A 23579-nucleotide genomic window follows, 5' to 3' on the forward strand; every position below is an offset into this window, starting at 1 on the left:
TAGAAGTTTTGTTGAATTGGTGGGTCAAAACTAGCTAAAAAGTCATGGCTTCTCGTGCCATGAGCTTACCGTGATTTGATTTTATTATTAAGATTAATAAGGCAGGTAACTATTCCAGGTAGCCTTGGTCTAGCACTGTGTAGTTTTGATATTTTCTATTTATCAGCCCCCATGAGAGGTATGATGGAACCTGCAAGTTTCACATCCATGGTTGGCAACAGCAATTTTCATCCTGCTGACAAGGAAAACAGCTACATGCAAAAAGAAAAAAAGGCTACTGGAATTATATGTATTTACATTTTTTCCTGGTGGCTGAGGATTTTATTACAAAAACTAAAAATAAAAGTTTCAACTAAAGGAAAATAAACCCAATTAGGTTGCTTTTTGTTTTCATTAATACCAAAATTAAATATTTCTGCTCACGTAAAGACATCACTGTGAAAAGCATTAAAGCAGTATTGACCTTATCCACATCAGGATAACCTTCCTTTCTTCTCCATCAGAATTAAGAGATTCCTACGTAAATTCAGATTGCATTTTTGGATCAATTTATTTTCCCTATTCTTTTCAAGAAGGGATGTGATAACTAGCAACACTGAGCGCTCTTGAGTGCAAACTAATAAATGTTAATTTCTGTCTTTTTTTTTGCCTCATGCTTGTTGGTAAATCACAACTGAACGAGACTGAAATGTTTTTAACCACACAATTGTTACAAATTTAGCCATCTTACTTCCTGTCTTTAGCCCGTATTTTCAGCCACATATCTAATGCAAAGCTCAGAAGAAGGAAAAAAAAATAGTAACAAAGAAACCCAGAAGGAAAAGGCTGTCCAAAATAGTTTGCAATGTTTGGGATTGGTAATAGAAGACCAGAACTGCTTGACCTTCCCATGGCTATGAGAGACACCACATCTGGATTTACTTTGCTTTATTTAATTGACAAACATCCCAGGTTTGCTGGACCTCTGAAGTCCTTCACAGCCGAGGAGGAATCCTACCCAGGAGATGGCCAGCACGGAGTTAAATGACCCCCTCCATGGGCACTGTGTTTCCTCCAGCTCTCCAGCAGCCTGGGGCCACACTTTCCAGCAGGACACCAGCTCCTGGACCGCTGCGTCCATCCCAATTCTCGACTTTGCCCTCCACTCTGGGAAGGCAAACGCAAGCTGAGGGCTGCCTCCCCACACAGATGTGCACCACAGCACCCTCAGGGCACCGTGAGGAGCAGAGCAATCCCTTGGGGCTGGAAGTATCGTGACAAATCCACCCCTAAGCACCACCACCACCGCCACCAGCAGCAGCAGCACCGCCGCCCAAGCCACCTCCTCCGCTTCCGAGCAGGCGCAGCAGCGGCGGGGCCGGGGCCGCTGGCGGAGCCGGGCGGGCCGAGAGCTGCTCCCACCGCCCTTGTGGGGGGCTCGGCCGGGACCAGAGGCGTCCCACGGCCACGGTGAGACACGGGGGGACCGGGGAAGGGGGAGCCGGGCCGGCCGCCCTCAGCCGCGGCCACCCCGCTGAGGGGGCCCCGGGCGAGGCGGAGCGCGGGAGCCGTGAGGGGGGCGGGCGGCGGCGAGCCCCGGCAGGCGGAACTGGGCGGCGGGGGAGGCTGAAATTTGGCCCCGGCAGTGCGGGGAAGGCTGAAATTTGGCTCTCTGGGTGCAAAAATCGTCTCCTTCGTGCCCCCGGAGTTGTGGCCGTGGGGTCGGGGGGTGCTGACAGCTCGAGGAGGGGCTGCGGGGAGCCGTCCCGCTTCTTCCTCCTGGCACCAGCCTCGGCGATTTCGCTTTTGCTTCCATTTTCCTGCCCCGTGCACCCCAATCTCAGCGGCTCCGGGCTCGGTGCCCGTTCATCCCCCGCTGCCATCCCCCTGCCACCACAAGCACAACCCCCCCCGTAGCGCACCTCGCTTTGAACGAAGCTCAGCATGCCAAAATTGCCACAGATAACGCAGCCTGGATCCACTGCTTTAAAGGGAGACCCCAAAAATAAGAAGCGAGATGTTAGGCTGGGTCACATTAAGGTCTCATTGCTGAATCCAGGCCTTTGTAGCGGTGACACCTACCCCACCAGCACAGCAGCTGGTGGCATTTCACCAAGAAAGACAAAGAGACCGGCACCAGGAGCTGCTGGGGACACAAGGGCTCACCTGGGTGAGCAGCAGTGGGTGTTCGTGGCAGTATTTGACTAGCTGTAAAGCAATAAAAAATCTCCCATAATAAATGTTAGGCAGAGCTGAGCTTACCTTCTTAGTAAATGAACACTGCCATGTCCTCAGTCCTGTGCTCTTGAGGCAGGCTAGCGCCCCAGCAAAACAAAATCTGCATCCTTTCTAAGCCAGGAAAGCCAAAAAAAAAAAAAGCTTTTTTGTCTTTTTAAAGCTTACTCTTCCCAGTTTTGGCTTGTCAGTATCAAACTGGCCGGCCAACATCCAGATCTGCACATTAGCATCTCTCTGCCCTCCAGCACGTGCTTTTTACAAACCCTTTCGCTACTTCCTTACTTCCCAGCCTCCAAAAAGAGGCTGTAGTAATTGGGCTGCAGCTGATGTTCATAACGACATTAAAAAGATCTTTGCAATTAGAGGTTTTAAGATACAGGTGCATAGTTGTTAGCAGTAAGTTGTTGGTCTGAAATATTTGGGAAGCCCTTTTTAACACTATTTAGAGAGCTCTTAACTACCTGAAGGAGCTAATCTACCACTGCTGACAGGGGCACTCGGGAATAATGCTTTTGTTATATCCATGTCATAACCACCCAAAAGAAATGGAGACTAAACAACTGCTGTAGTCTCTTAGGAGTTTGCTTTTTGTCAGAAAACCTTTTCTTTCCACAACGTAAAGTGTTTAAGGTAAGAGTTCAGTGATAAAGAAGCAGAGCTAGCAGTTTGCACCTGTGCTAGCAATGCAGCTTGCTGATGCATGCCAAAGGCACAGGTTTGTGCAGCCTTCTTTTAAGGTTTTACCTCCTGAGGGAGGCGCCAGGCAAGAGAACGCCACAGCTTTAACAAAAGATTAAAATCACTCTGGCATCCCCCAGGGATGATTTACCTACCCACTTCAAGGCTTCCCAAATTCATGGTGTTTTCCTGTTGATGTGTTTAGGAGTTACTGCAAGCCTTCATAATTTCTTCATCCCTTTTCTTTTTTTTTGGGGGGTAGAGTGTTGCCTCATTTCCCCACCACAGTCCTTCCCAGCTTTCATGTCCTTAAGTTCAGGCAGCTGGGAAAATAATTTTCCCACTTTCACCCTCCAGAGAAACCATTTCCTTGTTTTAAGCTTCAAGCAAGCTCTTGAAAGCTGGACTTGCAAAGATGCCTAAAATGTAGCTTAGTTATACAAGTATCTAGGCACAGACAGACCCATGTTCAGGCAATTTAGAAAACGAGAACCTATTGGAATTGTTACATACTGCCTGCCTTTGGAGCCGTGGCCCTTGTTTCTCTGGTTTTCAGTTTTTCCAAGCATGAAGTATAAGGACAGTAACAACCTGCTGCATATTCTATGGATAAGAACCGTTTATTAACAGCACTTGGAGATCCTCAGATGAAGAAATGGTTTCACATCATTTTAACACGACTCTAGTGGGTAGACAGAATAAATCATTGTGATCTTTGGAACCGATCCTATGAGAGAAAAACAGCCTCTTTAGTTTCACACTGAGGCCCTTTGTAACACAGCTAGTTCGGAAGGGTCACGAGAGTAGATTCTAATGTCTCCCACCTTACATAGACACTTAATTAGTGGAACAGCTAAACGCAGAGTAATGACACTTGCTTTTCTTCCTTTATGCAGGTCCAGAAGCACTAGGATACTTCGTTTAAGTTGCTAAGACTGCAAACATGTCACTGGATGACATCCACATGAGCACCCGGGATTTGCTTGAAAAACAACAGTTAGACGCTGGAGGATGTGGAACAATTTCTTTATGCTTTCACAGAAAACATGGATACGTAGTATTAAAAACCGTGTACACGGGACCCCAGCGCACCGAGTGAGTTACTGATCTTGGTTCTCATCTTTATATTTCAGTCTAAGGAAACCTCTGCATTCAATGGAGATAATTCTAAATACAAGATTATAATTTTTGATCTTTGGATCCTGAAGGTATTGTATGTGGGGAAAATGTTGTCAATACAGTACTAGCAGCTGTCCTGCAAGTTTTCATTTTCCCCTCATGAGCCAACTTCTCTAGAGTTTTAATTCATCGTTGCAGTGAAGTTCCTCTTTTCTTTTGCAAGGTGAGCACTGCTGTGAATTGTTAGGGAGGGGAACCCTTACACACCTAGGTAAATTCAGCAACTCAGCAGACACCTTACTTGCAAACTTGCTGATCTATTTCCAATATAGCTGTCCAAATGTAGATGTCCACTAGGAACTAAACACACATAGGCCATCAGCAAGACTCCAACCCTATGTTTATAATACCAAGAATGTAAATTAAGCACACTGATTTAATTCAGGGATTGAATTAGCTGTGGAATTCAATGGATTCACATCACTTTCGAGCTCTACCACTTCACCATCACAACTATCCTAAAACTCTCCCTTGAGTCTTCCACTAGAGACAGACAAAAACCCATGTTCTTCTAGTTTGTGTTATGATAAATAAGTTAGGTTTTTATTTTGCCAGTGGAAAGCAATTCCAGTAGTTTGCAGACTTCACTGATGCTTGGGACAAACACAGTTAAAAGAGATAAGCCTGCCAGGCCCCTAAGTATCTTATTCCTTAAAGTCTTGAATCAAAAGCCTTAAGCAAACTTCTAAATGAGCCTAAAGCAAACAGAACAACCACCTCCTCTAGCACTGCAGAGGAAGCGTGGGTAGATTCCCCTGCAATAAATCCATTTTGGAAGTGAACATGAACAGCAACCCTTCAGGAAAGAGGCCTGGGTAGTTTCCTGTACAAGAGGCAGCAGAGTGTGCCTTGATCCTCCTTGTGCAAAGGTTCTTCCAGCCCTGCCCTGCCCCGATCCCACCTCTGCTCAGGGATACGCCACCAGCAATGCACGTACAAAAAACCATGCTTATTCACTTTCTGAAAAGCATGCCTTAACATCAGGCTGTGCTAACAGTCATTGTACAAGGCATTTGAGCAGAGAACATAGCCTAACATGAACAAGGCTGTACCAGTTTAAAACAACAGAAGTTATGGGTCATCTTAGAGTGGCTTGGGGGAGGCTGTCAGTTCGGGCCGTGATTTTGGGTACGAATCCACAGCATTTTTGCTTTATCTAGCCTACGTTCAGTGTAATTGCTGTTTTGCAGATACAATGCTTCCCTCCTTGAAGAAGGCAGGATTATGCGCAAACTACAGCACGACCGTGTGGTAAAACTACTGGGTATAGTTTTGGAAGATGGAAATTACTCACTTGTGATGGAGTATGTGGACCGGGGGAACATGATGAAAGTGCTACAGAAGGTGAACAGCGAATTGCTTCATCCCTGATGCTCCTCCGAGTTGATAAGATGTTCAAAAGGGTCAGGATGTCACTGCCATCTCCAAAGGATGCAGTCATTTTAGTTTCTAATTCTTTCTGTATTAAGGGGCCAGTTTCACTCTGCCTTCTCTAGAGATGGCAGATTATAAAAGCAGAGGACAGCTATGGCTTTCCTGTGCATCACAGAGGAGGAGACCGCAGTTGTAGGTTCAGAGTTATGGGAGCGTATTTATAGAAATATTTCAAGACTCTGCTAAAAAAGAATGCTTTTGTAAATATGGAGAGACTCCAGAATTATATTAATGTAAGAATTTAGATCTGAGAAGGACCTTGGTTCTTTTTATTAGCCTGGCTTGAACAGAGGTACTCAGGGGACTGAGAAACAAACTCGTTTAAGGACTGTTTTCTGATTTGATGGTTGTAGTAGCATTTTGTAATAGATGGCATTTCTTGTTCCTTATTTTAGCTCTCCATACCTTTGTCAGTGAAAGGCCGTTTTGTGCTGGAGATCATAGAAGGAATGCTTTATCTACATGAGCAAGGCTTAGTCCACAAAGACCTAAAACCAGAAAACATCCTTGTGGATGCAGACTTCCACATTAAGGTATGTGTGAGAAAGTAAATGGAGAATGCTGATGATTTGGGGTGAAGAACCCAGTTTGTCTGCTTTTGCTTAGTATTCCTGGATGGTGATCCTCTGCAGTCCAGTGAGCTACTGCTAAGAGAGTGTGAGCAGTGGATCCCTGAAATATGATGACCTGTACAAGCTTTGCACCTGAGATGTGCATAATCTTCCTCCCATCTGTGGAAAAAAAAATCACTAGGGGTATTAAAAAAGAAAGAATAGTATTATCGAGAATTAGCGAACTACAAATAATGAAACAGCTATAAAGTAAAAACTAAGCCCACAGACTGAAACTAAATGTCTTAAAGATCATGCCTTTTGTCCATTACTACTGTAATTTCTCCTCCTGCCTTTACTTCCTTCTTTTTATTCCATTCCTTCTTTTGTCTATTATCTTTTCCTCTTTTGTCTCCCTCTTTTTTCCTTTAGTCATCATATTTAAATGACAGCCAGCAGCTACAAAAAAAAAAAAAAAGGCAGCAGGAAGCTACTACAAAGAATGAGTTATAAGCCTGTTCCAAAGTCCTTCTATTAACTTCAATGGGCTTTTGGACCAAGACACATACATATAGAGCCTCCTGCTGAATAAACCTGAGTAGAATTTGCAGCAGTCCTCATCAAACGTCCTGGTCAAGGTGAGTTGCTGAAATGATCACCCCCCATTGCAATAGAAAAATACCGAATAAAATGCTGTGAAGAATATTCTATCACCTTTTATTTCTCACGTGCACATTATTGAGAAGTAATTAGACAAGGTTAAGAAAGTAGAAAGCCACAGTGCAGCATGAGCAGCTTGCAGATGACGGATATAAGCGGTATTAGGTTTTGACCAAAACCAAAGACAAAACAAATAACAGCAACAAATCACCACTTCATTATCTGCCTTAATTGTAAATTGGTTGGTTTGGGGGTTTCAGCTTGCTTTTATGGACAGCAGCAAATTAGTCTGCCATCACACTGGAAGACAAACAGAATTGGAACACAGGATCAAATTCAGAATCAGATCAGGCTTCTTTAAGCAGTTGGATCAAAAGCCTCATGTAAGGCAGCTGTTGTGTGATCTATCTGCTCAAATGTGTCCAACAGTGCCAACACTTATAAGGGTAACCAGCTGTTCTATGAAACTGCAAATGTAGGAAGATGTAAATTGTATTTTCCTGTCACATTAGACCTCTCACTCTTAGACATGAACTCAGACTCCTGCTTTGTCAGCAGGTTGTAACTTGGAATCTCCTTTTCTTCTGAATACATCACCTCTAAATTTGGCCAAAAGCTTCAGAAGCTAAAGAAGACCAATAAGCTAGTTAGAGGCAACAAGAGGGAGAGAGAGAAAAGAAGTGAGGCAATGTGTCACTCCAGTTGTATCTGGAGTGATTGGGTTACACAACTACACAAGTCTAACAGCTTTCTGCAGCCAGGAGAGGCAGTCCTGCTTTCTTCCACTTGTCTTCTCCTGTTCCCTTGCATCAGCACTGGTGCTAATTTGACCACCCTGCCCCAGTACAATTTAGGAAGCCAAACCAGCAGGTTACGATTTAAGTTTTTGGCAGTGCTACCCTTCTGCTGGAGAGCACTTGGTTGAGCAAGCTGGTTGAGTGCTTTGCTTTAGGTCTTCCTGGGTCAGATAAGGGTCAGTGCTAGAACAGGAGAAGCCAAGGGAGCACATGAGAGGCAGCTGTGGGAAAAGGAAGGAAGGATTGCTTTCTTCACCACCAGCCATTAGTCTAACTGTTGTAAAACAGCACGCTTATGTTTCAGTAACATCCCCTTTGTCAAGCACACAGCACCCAGATACGCTGGCTTTAACTTATTTCATGCTATCCTTCTCCATGTTTCTTGCAGCATACACATCACAGAATTTTTGATCCTCTTCCTCACCCTTTCTGCAGAAAGGTCTCAGGAGGTCACGTTAAATGGAATCAAAATAGAAAGGGCCTTGTAGGAGGAGGGGATACACACTCTTCTCATAGATTATTTCTGAACCTCAGCTGCTTCTTTTGTGGGTCTTCTGTTCTGCCATGAGTACCACAAAGCAGCTCTTGAACATCATTTTCGCTTCAAGCAAAAACAACTTTTTCCCCTTACATTGTGCCATTGCTCCACATGGTGTTACGTTAATAATGAAGGTTCAGCCTAACCATTCCCAGTTGGCAGTGATATTTTATTTAGGGGAAAAAAAAGGCAAACATTCTTTTCCTTTCTCCTAATGAAACTCTGCAAAAATGCAATTTTCAGGTAAGTTACTACCTGCTATAGTAACAAAACCAAGCACTGCATGAAATACTTCTTTATCTACTTTCCATCACGGCACTGGCTCTGACACATCTCATTTTTCAGATTGCAGATCTTGGTGTTGCTTGCTTTAAGAACTGGAGCCGGCTGACCAAAGAAGAGACCACCCGACAGAAGAAAATCAAGAGCGCTTCCCAGAATAACGCTGGCACGCTTTTCTACATGGCCCCAGAGCACTTACGGAGTGTTAACGTAAAACCTGATGAGAAGTCAGATATTTACAGCTTTGGCATAGTAATCTGGGCGATTTTTGCTAACAAAGAGCCATATGAGCGTAAGTTACTTGCAAAAAGAACTGGATCACAAAATTAAGTTGGAAACGCTAAGCGTTTAAAGTTACAAAATTAAGATTAGTGGATTATAACACTTATGCCCAAGAACAGCCCATGTTTGGCATCTGATGGCCACTTTTAAGTATTGGTTGCATCAGTCCTCTTAAGTGTGGTCAGGAACATCTCAGTTGTACTTGAAATGCGGGCACGAGTCCAAGTCTGAACAAAGTCTATTCACATCCACTTGGTGCACATGTAAACCTGCGTTTGGTTGTGGAAGTTGGACAAACCTTGGGCCGGCCAGGATGGAAACTTTGATGTGTATGCTATTTGCTAACATGGGCTAGTCACATGTGCTTTTTTTCTTTTAAGGAGAATGTCCACACCGCCAGTTACTGCTTCTCAGCTGTGTGGTGCTAATTTCCTAACATGCATACACAGAACCATTAAGATTAGAACAGCCCTCCAAGATCACCTGGTGCAACCATCCCCCTACTTCCAAAGTCACCACTGATCCATGTCCCCAAGCACCACGTCCAACCTTTCCTTGAGCACCCCCGGGGACGGTGACTTCACCTCCTCCCTGGGCAACCCGTTCCAATGCCTGAGTGCTCTTTCTGAGAAGAAATGTCTCCTCATTTCCAACCTAAACCTCCCCTGGTGCAACCTGAGGCCATTCCCTCTTGTCCTAAATGTCCTACATGGACTCCTACATAAAAGTAGGAGCAGACCATGGAATTCCAGAGTAACTTGTGTTTGCTGTTTTGAATGGATTCATTTTTGCTAGCTGGCTAAACACTGCCTATGTGGCAATCTTTGTGTTCTGACCTAATACAGAGCATAACTGAGATTCAGGTTCCAGAAATCTACATCTGTCACCCTTACTTGCACGGAGCATATCTATTACTCTTAAAATAAATCTCTAATGTATTGTAATTAAGACCCTGGATTCACATTCACAAATGTGAGAGATTTGTATCTGTAATTCAGGCGTCTTTTCTTTGAAAGATTTACATATCCAGAAATAGACAGGCTGCTGCTTCACTATTCCTTTTACCTACAGAGATGTGACTTCTGGGGATAGCAAAATAGGTGGTTACAATCTGATACGAAATGTTAATTTTTCAGACGGTATAAATGAAGCTCAGATTTGCTTCGGCATCATGAATGGAAATAGACCGGACATAGAAGAGATCATCGAGAAATGTCCAATGGAGATTATTGACTTAATGAAACAATGCTGGGAGCAAGAGGCAGAGAAACGGCCTACCTTTGCAGGTAAGACATTGCTTTGGGATTATTTTTGTTACATAGTTCATAATGCAGCAAAACAAACTTGAGTGTTTTCTTCTTGATATAGCTTTATTTTCAAAGCAAAAATTGATATCAGCTTACGTGCCCAGTAAAGTCTGTTCCCTGTAAAATTAGCATCTTGTCCAACGTGTACAAATTTGAGGAACACTGGTGACTGGATGGAGCTAAGACACTTTATGCATGACGATAATTTGTCCTTGACAATGTATTACCTTCCTTCCGAAGCTTGCAAAAAAAAAAAAAAAAAAAAAAAAGCTGATAGGATGGAACATAGTACATCTTGGGTACAACTGAGAAAATAACCCATCAAAAATTGCTTCAAAAGCTGTCCCAGATTAGCCTGCCATTAGCAACGCAACAGCTTGTGACTAATCATCCTTTTGTGTGTCAGATCCCAAAACAATCAAAGCGTGTAAAAGTCTGGACTGAATGGTCTGGGGAAGGAGACTAAGAGCACTCATCAAATATAAGCCAATGTTCCTTATCACCTTTTGCCCTTTCTCTCTGCCTCAGTTGTAGTCCCAAAAAAAAAAAAAGAAAAATGACATATGACAGGAAACAGAGATTTTGATTTAGAACAAGGGCTCCAAGAGCTTCGTATACAGCAGGTCAATATTCCTAGGACATGTGTATACCAGGAGGAACAAATCAACTATTTCCATATGTAACCTGCAATTATCTACTGCTAACAGTTTTGTGGTTGTGCTGGGTGTCTCGGTTTGTTTTTCCCTTAAGCAAAACTCTAATATTTACCTTGTTAATAGATTTTCAGTAATTCCATCTTTAGCAGAGGTAGGGCAGCTGCTTATTAAATACCTGAATACAACTGAATGTATTCTATTTCCTAAAACATGGTATTTTGTCTTTTGGCCAGTCAAGTCCAGGGCAGGTGCTGTCAGCCACAGGTCATAAGCAGAGCACTTTCACCCAAAAAAACAATATGACAAAAAAAAAAAATCATCATGTGAACATAGATTTCAAGTGTGTGTGTCATTTTCCCATTGGTATTTCTGACGTGATAGAAGCCTTTATTCAACCCTTCTCCATCAAAATCGTTGACAGTATAAATCACTTACTTTCCATTGAAAACCACTTTCACCTAGTTCTCTTCTTTTTACAGAAATTAGTAAAACATACAAGCCATTCTACTATCAAAATATAGGAAAAAATATTGAAGAAGATCTGAAGAAGATAAAAGTGAGTAACGTCCTAAATATTTCAAAGTGCCAGTTTCCTAACTTCCCCGTGCCTCATCCCCAGTTATGACCAGATTCTGCCACGCTCTCATCATCCCTGACGAACCTGATTTCCTTCTGTGATAAACTGGATGGGGCTGTGAATGACGGGAGAGCAGCGCATGGCATTTACCCGAACTTTAGGAAGATTTCCAACACTGTCTCCTGAAATATTCTTGCGTCCAAGTTCAGATGTTACCATCTGGATGGGTAGACAACCAGATGGGTTAAAAATGGGTTGGATGGTGAGGCTCAGAGGGCAGTGGCTAATGGGTCCTACTTCACATCAGCTAGTCTCTATCCTTAGAGGTTTTTCAGGACCCAGCTGGACAAAGTCCTAAGCTACCCAGTCTGATCCCATGTACGATCCTGTTTTGAGCAGGAGGTGGAACTGGAGGCTTCCAGGGGCCCATTCTCACCTGAATGACTCTCTGATAATACAAGACTTTGGGAAAGCTTCTACCATGTCCAAGAAGTCTCACTGATAGAATTAAATATTATTCCCAGAGATTCAAAAGTAATAGAATCTGAATTAGAGTAAGAATAAAAACTCTGTACATTCATGCTAGTGGTTTTTTTTTGTTTGTTTGTTTAAGGCATGTAATTCTGTGTTGCGTTCAGGCAGCGTGGAGTGATTCCTAGCCTGCTTGAGACCAGGAGCAATACCACAGCAAGAAAATTAATGCCCCCTGGTTTTAGCTGAAATCAGTTATTTTTCCTTTGTATTTAAGTTGGTCTCTCTTCCTTTTCTGGCTTTATGTTTACAACTTACAATACAAAGAATGATTTCTGGACTGAGAAATAAGAGAATGAGAACTTCTTGAATATTGGTTGATTACAGAATCTTTTTATCACAGATTTTATCAATTCACTTGATTTAGTAGTACTGACAGCTATCAGTGAGGACTCCTAGAACTAGGGTTTAATCTTGGCAGTAAAATGAGGCTCAGACTCATGACATATATCCAGTTATTTTAACAAAAAACAACTTCCTTTGTGAAACCATTCATCTACAGTTTTGTTTTTTTAAAGTGCTTCCTTCTATCAACAAGTCCTTAATTGTGGAAATGAAAGGTTCTGGTTTAGAGAACACGTGGTAATTATGAAGCACAGTCAACTGTTCAACAAAATGATACAACTTTGCAAAATTAAATTCATTGGACAAATCTCCTGGACTGATCTGACTGAACTAACTCATGATGTGAACTACATGGCCAATTTATGACAGCGGCCCCAAATCAGGATTAGTGCCAATTACACTGGCTACATTAGCTCTCTGCAGATATTCCTCCTGCATCATAGGGGCCAAAGGACTATTTAGAAATCGGGTTACAAGTCTCAGGAAGGAAAGCATCCCTTCATATCAGACCACACAGGTGAGGGGCACAGAACCTGAATAGCATCCAAGCAAGTCTGTGGTGAGCTGCTAGTACAGCTTCATTAAGAACATGAGTTGGAGGGTTTGGGGGAAAGCGTTTTTCCACTCTACACTAGTGATGGTGGAATCAAGAGCCTACAGCCCCCTAACTAAAAGGGCCACAGAATCCCAGATTGGTTGAGGTCGGAAGGGACAGCTGGAGAGCATTTGGTCCAGCCCCCTGCTCAAACAGGCCCCACATCCTTTTCTGCACAGCTGCTTTCCAGCCAGCCAGCTACCAGTAGGTGTTGGTACATGGGGTTGTTCCTCCCCAGGTGGGCAACTTAACACCTCCTTGCGTTGAGCTTCATGAGATTCCTGTCAGCCAGTTTCTCCAACCTCTTGAGGTCCCTCTGGATGATGGCTTTGAACCTAGTATCAACGCCTGGGGTACACGGCTATTCAGTTACTCAAGTAAAATCTAAGTACCTAAGTTGTAATGAGATTTAGAACGTCATCTCTTGCTTTGGGAAGAAAATAAAACTGTGGGAAGAGATTAGTGATTGTCAGTTTTTAATCTGACAACGTACTTCTTGGGTTTAACTTTCATTAGAAAGTAAAAGGCATCTTAAAAAAATATTTCACAAGTAAGATGCACTAAGAGAAAGTGAGAAATCATTTTTCCAGGTTAAAAAAAAAAAAAGAAATAAATTGATTTCCAGTGAAGTCTGAGTAATGGTAACATTAAAAGAGTAGAACAGGAGTGGATTTTACCTGCGCTCTAGCATAGCTGAGGATTTGCAGAGGAGAAATTGTACTGTATCTTTCTGAATATATCCTCTGAACTCCTTATTCCTGATACTCTCAGGAACAGTAAAAAAAAAAAAAAAAAAAAAAAAAAAAAAGTAGAAGTCAGTGTGGCCATACGTGAATGTAACCCTCCATCCTGCCTCTTTCCTGTAGATGAATATACTTGCTATACAGAGATCCAGAAAAGAGGGTGCCTATTTGCTACCTTTACCTCAGCACCCTCCTCACCCTGAGACTGTTTGCAGAAAGGCTAATTAAAGGCTATTAAGCCCAAGACAGACAATCCACAACCACTCCGTATGGATTAAGCTCATACTCACATAGGTAAGGGCTTGGCCGACTCAGAGTGTCACATCCTGCAGCTGCATTACAGTTCTTCCTCCCTTCACTGAAGATAAGGTGTTGAGATAAGGTTTTGCCCATCTGTAGCAAAACTGTGGATATTTTCTGCTAGGCTGTGCTCTCTGTTAAGGGCTTGACATCTCTCCCCACAGACTCATGGAATCTGTTCACCCAGGTCTCTGTACTGCACACACATGCTGTTCCCTACCCTACAGGTACTCCCTTTGATTAAGCTTGCACCTATAATTTGCTCGTATGTTCTTTTACATGTAGAAAGTGTGGCCTGAGCCAAACGAATTGCTGCAGAGGATGCAATCCCTTCAGATAGATGCTGTAGCAGAAGATCCCAGTAACGGTCAAATAGGTAAGTGTTCCAGGTCACTTCCTAGCCTAACATCATGCCACGTGCTCTGCTGAAGATAAAATTGGGTCCACGTACGATGTAAGTAATCTTACCATTAAGTGGTTATGGAGAGATTCAATTATGCAGCACTTCAGAGAGAACTGTAATCACTGCAAAGATTAAATTTGCTCCCAGGCTCCCCAAAGTCATATTCACTCTTACAGAATTTTCAGCATCTTCAGTTTGAAACCTTTTCTTTTTTTTTTTTTTTGGCTGACTTGTGCTTCTCACTTCCATGCTGAAAAATGTATTTAACATTAACATTTTTCAATGGTCAATTTGGTAATTACTTTTCATAGTTGCTCTTTCTTCCCATCCCTTTAACAAACTTAATGCTTGTTCGATAGGTTTCAGTTCCACAAATTTTCCTTTTTCCCAGTCCAACCTTTCTTACAAATGATCTGAATACAAGCAGGACACGTAATTATAAGACACTGCTTTCTTTATGACCTTGCTGTCCCTAGAGTCTACTCAAGGAGCACTAATAGATAAGTTCTCTCCTTTCTCTGGTATTTTCTGTCAAATCTGGGATAAGTTGCATGTTTCACGGAGCTATCTCACTAACACATTATGACATATTTACTTGTGTGGTAGCATACTTGGAATTGGTTTACCAATGTATCTTAATGGCAAGGGAAATAAGATCGTATTTGCAGCACTGATTTATAAGCAACAATATAAAATTGAGTAGAAAGAAAAACTGCTGATTTTGCTCACACAATTTAAAGACAACATTAAACTAATAATTTTGAACTATAACATGCAACCGATCAATCTTCCCCAAGGTTAGGCTTGCCGTAACAGATCTTTAGGACCAATGGATTGAGTAGGGCAGCCCTATTGCTATATTTTTTAGTTAGTATAGTTACATCCCTAGCATGAATAATCACATACAAACACAGATTACAGATGCTTTTAAGTATAGAAGGTTTTAGTGTGAATTCCCTAGTTCACAAAACCCTAGGTCACTGACATAACCTGAGCTAACAAGAAGCACATGTACTTTATTCCAAGCTTACAGTGCTCTGTGCAAGTGTGTGCTTTGGGCAGCGCACAACATTTCCTAGACAAACGTGAAGCTTTGAGAACTTGAAGCAATTAACTATAGCCCTGCCCTTAAAAAACACAAGGACAAGAAGTAACGTGCAAAATTTTACATTTTTGTCTAGTCTGTTGCAGTACAACAATTAGAATTGGTGTACTCAGTCCCGAATTAGACTGAGTAGTTCATCACCACTCAGTCTAATTCGGGACTGAAGGAGAGCTGCCTTCGATAGCAAGAATGAGTTTGAAAGATGACAGACTATTTTCGCTGGTAGGCGTTACTTGTAAAAATGCGTTCTTTGAGCCTATGAAGAACCAACTAGACAAAATAAAAAAGGATTAATCCTGAAATACCCAGAGGGGATTTTTGCGTAATCACTTGCAGATGTGACCTTAGTGACAAATTATTTATGCTTTATGAAGTAATACCAATTACAGTGGGTCCTATTCTCCATGTTGTTATACTCTAGTCTTGCACTGATCAAATACCAGCTGATACAGTGAGGACTCGGTTGGAAATCAGACCCTACAAAAACCTCCAGGAATTTCTTATTTCAGTGGTTGAGAAGCTGGTGTCAATATAAGCAGAGTAACACAGTGCGTCCAGATGCCTCTCTCCTAGATACAACTCCGTAATACTTCCCACTAAAGGCATTATATAAAGCAGTTTATGCTGGAAGTGATGCTGCATTTTCACCTTTTATGAATTACCGTAACATTAAAAATACATCCTAGTGTCATCACAACAGGTTATACCCTTGCCTTAGGACATGTCTCAAATATTTAATTTTCCTCCCTTTCAGATCAGCCTAATTCTCTACACAGCTCCCAGGGCCCCGTGACCAGCGAGGTTAACGAAGCCCAGTTTGCTGCCTCCTCTGAGAACCAGCCTGTTGAGAGCTGCGAGACCTCGTTTACGTCCCCTGACAATCTAGAAAGAAAACTCCAGCGGGAATACAACTACCACATACACGGCAGCTGGATGGATAAGCCAGGAGTAGCAGGAGTTCCCCACGTGGTATACACCCCTGAAATGAGAGAGGAAGAAAGGAGACGAAGAGTTTCCCACGATCCGTTTGCAAAGATGTTTTCTGCTCCTCAGCAGAGCGAACTGTACCCAAGAGCTGAAAACACGGGATCAAACACTAATCCTTATTTTTGGCCACAAGCACCCGCAACGCCAGCACGGGGAAATTTTGATATTTTTTATGGGCCAAACCCTAAAAATCTCCTACCAGGAAACCCAGAGGATCCACAATCAGCCGGTACCTTTAGCCTGAGCAAAACTCCTGTGCCTGAATCTGGCACAAGCCTGCATTCACAGACCAACATAAACAGGTATCCAAAGACTGCAGACACAGACACAGGTGAGAGTCCCCCTCCTCACAACTCCTGGGTTCCTGAAAACACAATTTTTCTTCTAAAAATGACGTGGCAAAGATGGTTTTGTAGTTTGTGCAACACCTGCTTATCTGTGTGATAGGTTCTCTGTTTACTTGAAATGCCTCCAGGTTGCTAAAATGCTCCAGTTTTGACTTCATTTTGCTTGATTTCACTGATCTCAGGCTGTTCACTCAACTGAATCATTTCTAAGCCATCAGTACAATAGAGAAGCCTCAGACCCAATGCCTAACTCTTCAGCTACCAACTTAACAGCAGACAACAGATAATGCTGCAGCTGCTGCCAAAGCCAAGAACTAATCACACTAGAAAAGCAAAGAAATACTTCTGACTCACCGAATGTAACACTCATACCATAGGCTGCATGTGCAAAAAAAAAAAAAAGAATGTTTTCTCATATATTTGTAGCATTTAAGAAAATATGTATTTTTAAAAAGCTTGATTTGCAGCAAGTTAAGGGACTCCTCAGTTCAGGGAGCCAAAAAGGAGCTAAGGCTCTTGACTGGTTTCTCCAGAGAGCTGTACCAGGTGCTAATGGGGAACTTCTCTTGGTGTTTGCTAGTGAGCTGTGGAGTAGAAAGGTACAGAGGCAATGGGAACTTCTTGGTTTGGAATTTGCAGATTCGAATAGCTGATAGGAGGCAGCAAAATGCATAACTATGTTGTGATCCTACACTGCCATCTCAGAGCCAGGTGGTCAAACACCCCCGTGGAATCCCATGTTCCTCACTGGGATCCAGGGATCGTTACGGTTATTAGTCCCTGAGCAAAATCACGATAAGGGTGGTGCTTTAACTAGAGCTATTCAAGGAGGTGCAGTCCTGCTCAATAAAAAAACCTTCTTGTCTTTTTGTGCTTAAGAGCACTAGGCACTCAGACAATTCCAAACGTTGCAGTCACGTTCAAGTTCTTGTGCTTTTTTTATGTATATAATGATTTTGGCATTTTCACCATCTGTTTAGGCAACGACTCCACTTCTTTCTCAAGGGGAACTTTCACGTATTATCCTCCCGTACCTCAGTTACCCAGAGGTAAGTGCTGCAGCCTTTATCTGTCTTGGTAACAACCAGGGTAGGCATTGCATCCTGACTAACAAGGAGAAAAAAAAATATCAGGATCTTGAAATAATTTATTATTGCTTTATATCTCTAAATGTAAGAGAAGTTGTCACACGCCAAGGTGGTGGGCTCCAGGGCAGGTGCGTTGCCACAGTGTAGCCAGGGGTTGTTGTGTGCAGGGGCATTCCTGCATGGAGGCAGCCTCTGGGAGCCTCCTTTGGGCCCCTCGCTACAAGAAGGACATGGAGGTGCTTGAGAGGGTTCAGAGAAGGGCGACGAAGCTGGTGAGGGGCCTGGAGAACAAGTCCTACGAGGAGCGGCTGAGGGAGCTGGGCTTGTTCAGCCTGGAGAAGAGGAGGCTCAGGGGCGACCTTATTGCTCTTTACAGGTACCTTAAAGGAGGCTGTAGCGAGGTGGGGGTTGGCCTGTTCTCCCACGTGCCTGGTGACAGGACGAGGGGGAATGGGCTTAAGTTGAGCCAGGGGAGTTTTAGGTTAGATGTTAGGAAGAACTTCTTCACTGAAAGGGTTGTTAGGCACTGGAACAGGCTGCCCAGGGAAGTGGTGGAGTCACCATCCCTGGAAGTCTTCAAAAGATGTTTAGATGTAGAGCTTAGGGATATGGTTTAGTGGGGACTGCTAGCGTTAGGTCAGAGGTTGGACTCGATGATCTTGAGGTCTCTTCCAACCTAGAAATTCTGTGATTGTCAGCACCCGGCAGCCCTTCCAAGGCTGGCTGACGATGCTTGGGTGGGGCCAGGAGCAGCAGCAGCCACTCCCACATCTATGGCAGGAGTTTAGTAATCCATTCAGGACGAAGCAGGCAGGGAGTGGCACAGCAGCGCGCGCGGGAAACTCGGAAGGCGGGACACCTTATTCTCTTCTGCGAGCACCCACAGAAGGAGCCTTCCGCTGAAACCAGAATGTTTTTCACCTGCTGCATCTGCTGCATCTGCCGAGATGATGCTGAAACCCAAGTGGAGCCTCCCCAGGCAAATGCCTCCCCCCAAACAGACCTCCCAAGCGCCGAAGGAGCTGCCCTCGGTTCCAGGGAACAGCAGGATCTGGAAGCCCCCCGAGGGCCTGAAGGCAGAGGTGGGTGTCAAGGACACATGAATTCCCAGCTGGGTGAGCTTTTAAAGCAGATGGCTCTGCTACTGATGGCTCTGCTACTGGAGAAGCTCATCATACAGCATAGCATCCAGGAATCTCATCAGGAGACCGACGAGCTGCATTACACTCAACACGTGTCAGTGCAACAGCAGCACCTTGAGGCCGGGCAAGGAGAAGGTAAGTTTGCTTCCAGCCCTGACTGACTCACAGGACAGGGGAGAACAGACCCTCATCTCTGCTCAAAGTAGGAATCCTCATTTCCCCCTTACTCCTGAAGGGCTTCTGCACAACAGATGTGATGCTCTAGGGCTGGTAGAAACCTCGGAAAGGGCAGCTGTACAGAGCTGGCCCAGTAACCACCGGCATCAGATCCAGCGCCTCAAAGAAGGCACAAAGGGGTGTTAGCAATCGGAGACTCCTTGCTGAGAGGCACTGAGGCCATCCAGCCTCTCCAGAGAGGTTTGCTGCCTGCCTGGGGTCCGCAGGCCTTTGTGATGTTACGAAGAGGCTACACCAAGCCTAGTGGGGCCAGAAGACTGCCCCCCAGCCCTGCTCCTTCATGCGGGGGCAGATGAGGCTGCAACAGACTCCAGAATATCAAAAGGAACTTCGTGTCCCTCGGAAAGGTGCTGAGGGGATTGGGAGTGCAAGTAGTGCTCTCCTCTATCCTCCCAGTTGGTGACTGGGACCCAAGGAGATGAAGATGAATGGACCAAGTGAATGAATGAATGGCTGCGTGGCCGGCACCATGCTCAAAGTTTGGGGTCCTACAATCTTGGATGCACTTTAGAGAGACCAGGAATGATGAGACAGGATGGGGCATGCCCAAACAGGTGGGGCAAGCATGCTGGGCAGCAAGCTGGCTGGGCTTGCGAGCAGGGCTTCACACGAGATTCAGCAGGGGAAGGGGATGCACCTCTGAGTGATGGAAGCCAACCTGGGAACAGCGTCTCTTCAGGAAGCAACAGGGAAATCCTTGTGGGCTGTCCCAAAGGGTTCCTCTGAAGAGGTGATGTGACTGGTAGCCCAGCTGAAGAGCCTCTACACCAATGCACCCAGCAAAGGAAACGAGCTGGAGGAGTTGGAAGCCGCGCTGCAATTTGAAAACTGTGAGCTAATTGCTGTCGTGGACACGTGGTGGGGTGGATCACATCAGCAGGACACCAGGAGAGCTGGAATAGCTGGCTATGGGCTTTGCAGAAGAGCAGGCAGGGAAGGAGGGGCAGGGGTGTTGCCTTTAGTGTTAGGGAAGGGATTGATTGCAAAAAGCCGCCTCTGAGAAACAGCCCCAGACAGGCTGAGAGCCTGCGTGTGAAAGACCTCGTGGATGGGATCCCCTGGGACACCGTGCTGAAGGAGAAAGGAGCTGAAGAGAGCTGGCAGCTCCTTTAGGATGCTTTACTTAGAGCACACGACTCTCCATCCCCCTCTGTGAGACAGTGAGCAGGGAGGGGAGGAAACCAGGATGGCTGAGCAAGGACCTGGTGCTCAGACTGAGGTGCGAGAAGGAAACGCACAGGCAGTGGAAACAGGGACGTGTGGCCTGGGAAGAGCACAGGGCTGCAGCCAGGATGTGCAGGGATGGGACTGAGCTTGGCAAGGGACGCAAACAGGAATCCCTTCCTGTTACCCTTTGGTACATTGGCCAGAAGAGAAAGGCCAAGGTACAGGCTGCCCAGAGGAGCTGTGGCTGCCCCATCCCTGGAGGTGCTCAAGGCCAGGCTGGATGGGGCTGTGGGCAACCTGGTCTGGTGGGAGGTGTCCCTGCCCATGGCAGATGATCTTCAAGGTCCCTTCCAACCCGGCAGGTATGGCTTGGTTATGGTGCTTTGTCACGACAAAGAGTAGGATTGGCTTTCACTAAAGCTCAGCATCCCTCTGCATAATGGCAGCATGCTCACAGTTTCCAGTAAGTAGCCATTTCCATGTTAAGTACAGCAAAACATTTAATCATTTCCCTGAGCAGCAGAACCTTCCTCCTCACCCTTCGTGTTACTTCCTGACCTTTTGAACCATATGCAGTTGTTTACAAAATTGTTTTAACTTCTCTCACGCAGAAGATTCAATCAAATACAGCATAACTAACAGCTCCGGAATCCAGATCGGGTCCTACAATCACATGAAGATTGAAGAGCAGAACCAACACATCAGCACCTCTCCTGTTACTACAGAAGCATCTTACAGTTACTATGAATCACAGGGTATATTTGGTAAGAGAAACATCTCGGTTGATTATCCCCTCGTAGTTATCTCTGAATCATTCGTTTTGGAAGCGATGAAAGCAGTACAACTTTCTCCCTCTGCAGCTTGAAAAAATAACCGTCTAGATCCTCTACTGTGTTGAAACTACATCAGCACAGTACTTTGGAGGGTATAAAGCAAGTAAAGGCTTGTGGCAGTACTGTTCTGCAATACCACCTACCTCCTGTGTCCTGTAGTTTCATGACACGCCAGATGCCAGTGGCGTGATGCGGATGCTACAAATAAGTTGGGAAGGGCAGTTGAGATGGCGAGGGGAGTAGAAAATATATTCATGCCTTTTTTTTTTTTTCCCTCCTTCAGACAACAACACTGTCCTGACCGACAACCATCTGAACCTGGTGAGAGAAAAGTTGGCCAGACAGTGGAAGCACTGTGCTCGTAAACTGGGCTTCTCCGATCCCGAGATCGATGAAATCGATCACGACTACGAACGAGATGGACTGAAGGAAAAAGTTTACCAAATGCTGCTTAAGTGGGGCATGAGGGAAGGCTCCAAAGGTGCTACAGTGGGAAAGCTTGCCAAAGCCCTCTTCGGCTGCCAAAGACTGGATCTCCTTACTAGGTTGATGCAAATGAACGAGGAATAAGTTGACTGAGAACCAGGGGAAAAAGTGAGGCTATTTTTTCCTGAAGACTTTACAATAAGAAATAGCTCCAAACAGATTTGGAAGCTTTTTGCACAGACTTTTCCTTTTGGAACAGACTTTTCTGCCAAGCAGTTTTCAGCGAATACCTCCTGTAACTCACAAAGTTGCTGTCAAGATAATTAGGTCTTGCCAGTGATAAAATTTTCCTTCATGGAAATGGAATTTTGAAACAAATAATCATGCCAGTTCAAAATAAACAGTAATACCAATCCAAGGAAAATGCATTATACAAAATTCCTAGTCGAAAGTTGAAACACGATGGTACCTTTGTTCCGTTCTGAAGAGCATGCATTATTTCAGCAAAGCTTATGCATCAGTTATGAATGTGGAAGACAGACTCACTTTTTGAAAGACTTGGACAGAAAGCAAAATCAACTCTTAGAATTTTTAAATCTTAAAAAACTTCAACAGGCCTACTACTTCTAATTGCTCTAAGCAAATGTGTTATTATTTTAAAGTCTTTTAAGTCTTTATTTTAAAGTCTTTTAATAATGTTCATTAAATGTATATGTCTAGAACTATGCTGAACAGTAGTGTGAATAAAAGCAAAAAAATGACTTTTGGTTGAAAAAAAGTGTGTAATTAATAAAATATTCTCCTTTAAAGGATTAATATTGCACTTGATTTTACATTGCTTGGTAGAGAAAATTTTACAAGATTAGTCTCTGGTCTGCTTTATGAAATGGTGGAAAAAGAAATTAAATCATTGTGCAATCCAAAATAAAAGCTTGGGACATGTGAGAGATTTGGGAACGTTCCTGGGTGCTGAGGTTAACTGGCAAAGAGTAGCTTGCTGCCAGGATTCAAACTCATTTAATACCCAAAATACCATGGCATGCTCAGGGCTCATTTAAGCAAGGGTTATTTCACAGTGCTGAAGCTGTGTTGGGGAGCCCTGGAAGAGCTCTGTAGTGCAGGTGATGGTGCCCCAGTGCCTGGGAATGTTCCTCATCACTCTTAAATTACTAGTACTGACACAACCTCAGTGTGCAAGATCTGTGAAAGAAGAATTACTGAGCTGTAAGCCTTTATGCAGTAAGGATAACTATGCCAAACTCTTTCTATGAATCACAGAATTGAAGGAGTTGGAAGGGATCTCAAGAGATCATTGGGTCCAACCCCCCTGCCAAAGCAGGTTCCCTACAGCAGGCTGCCCAGGTAGGTGTCCAGATGGGCCTTGAATATCTCCAGAGAAGGAGACTCCACAACCTCCCTGGGCAGCCTGTTCCAGTGCTCCGTCACCCTCACCATGAACAAGTTCTTTCACATGTTGGTGCGGAACTTCCTGTGATCCATTTTGTGGCCACTGCCCCTTGTCCTGTCCCCACAAACCACTGAAAAGAGGTTGGCCAAATCCCTCTGTCTCCCACACCTCAGGTACACGGAAGGATGATACCCCTTATTTCCACCAAGCCTACAAACATCTCCATGCAGATTTTTTGGACCAGGCCTTCTTGCTGTGAACACTTCCAAAAGCAGGAAGGGTTCATTAGCTTCTGGCTGACGTCAGGAAGCTAACAGTCTAATCAAAGCACAGGATACAGCAGCCACCATTTTAGTAGAAGCAAAATTAAACTGGAATCACAGCAAGAGCCAACTTATTTGTCAGCTTTAGGACTACTAAGCACAGGCCACAGTGGAAGTGGCCACTGAAGTGGAAACTTCAGAAGAAATGAGTACACAGACTGTCATCCGCCCAGATACTGAAGAGTTTACATATTTGTTGTCAGTGCATGCTAAAACCCCTACGTCTCCTTCTGTCATCAGTTCAGAGAATAACAACCAGCAGCTACCATATTACTCCACGAAACAAATTGCAGACCAGATCTTAAGAGCTCGTTTGTGCTTGTAACGTTGGTTTTGCTTCATTGCTACATCCATTCCCTACCCACCATTTGCTTCTCGAAGTCTCACATACCCATATAGTCTTTATTTATGCAATATTTTATTTGTTCCTTAGGAGATCCT

At 44.1% G+C, this 23579-nt stretch overlaps 1 protein-coding gene across 1 annotated transcript; it reads left to right on the forward strand.

The window, feature by feature from the left end:
- The first annotated feature begins 1348 nt into the window (after positions 1-1348).
- On the forward strand, positions 1349-22115 carry RIPK1 (receptor interacting serine/threonine kinase 1). The gene is made up of 12 exons (XM_084281360.1): positions 1349-1449; positions 3792-3990; positions 5265-5418; positions 5904-6041; positions 8400-8628; positions 9755-9904; positions 11061-11137; positions 13958-14048; positions 15935-16498; positions 17495-17563; positions 20760-20912; positions 21265-22115. The coding sequence occupies exons 2-12, from the start codon at positions 3839-3841 to the stop codon at positions 21549-21551; spliced, it is 2064 nt and encodes a 687-aa protein (XP_084137486.1). The 5' UTR covers positions 1349-1449; positions 3792-3838; the 3' UTR covers positions 21552-22115.
- Positions 22116-23579: the final 1464 nt, after the last annotated feature.

The sequence above is a fragment of the Netta rufina genome (genome assembly GCF_964035555.1).
Source record: "Netta rufina genome assembly, chromosome: 2".
NCBI classification, from domain to species: domain Eukaryota; kingdom Metazoa; phylum Chordata; class Aves; order Anseriformes; family Anatidae; genus Netta; species Netta rufina.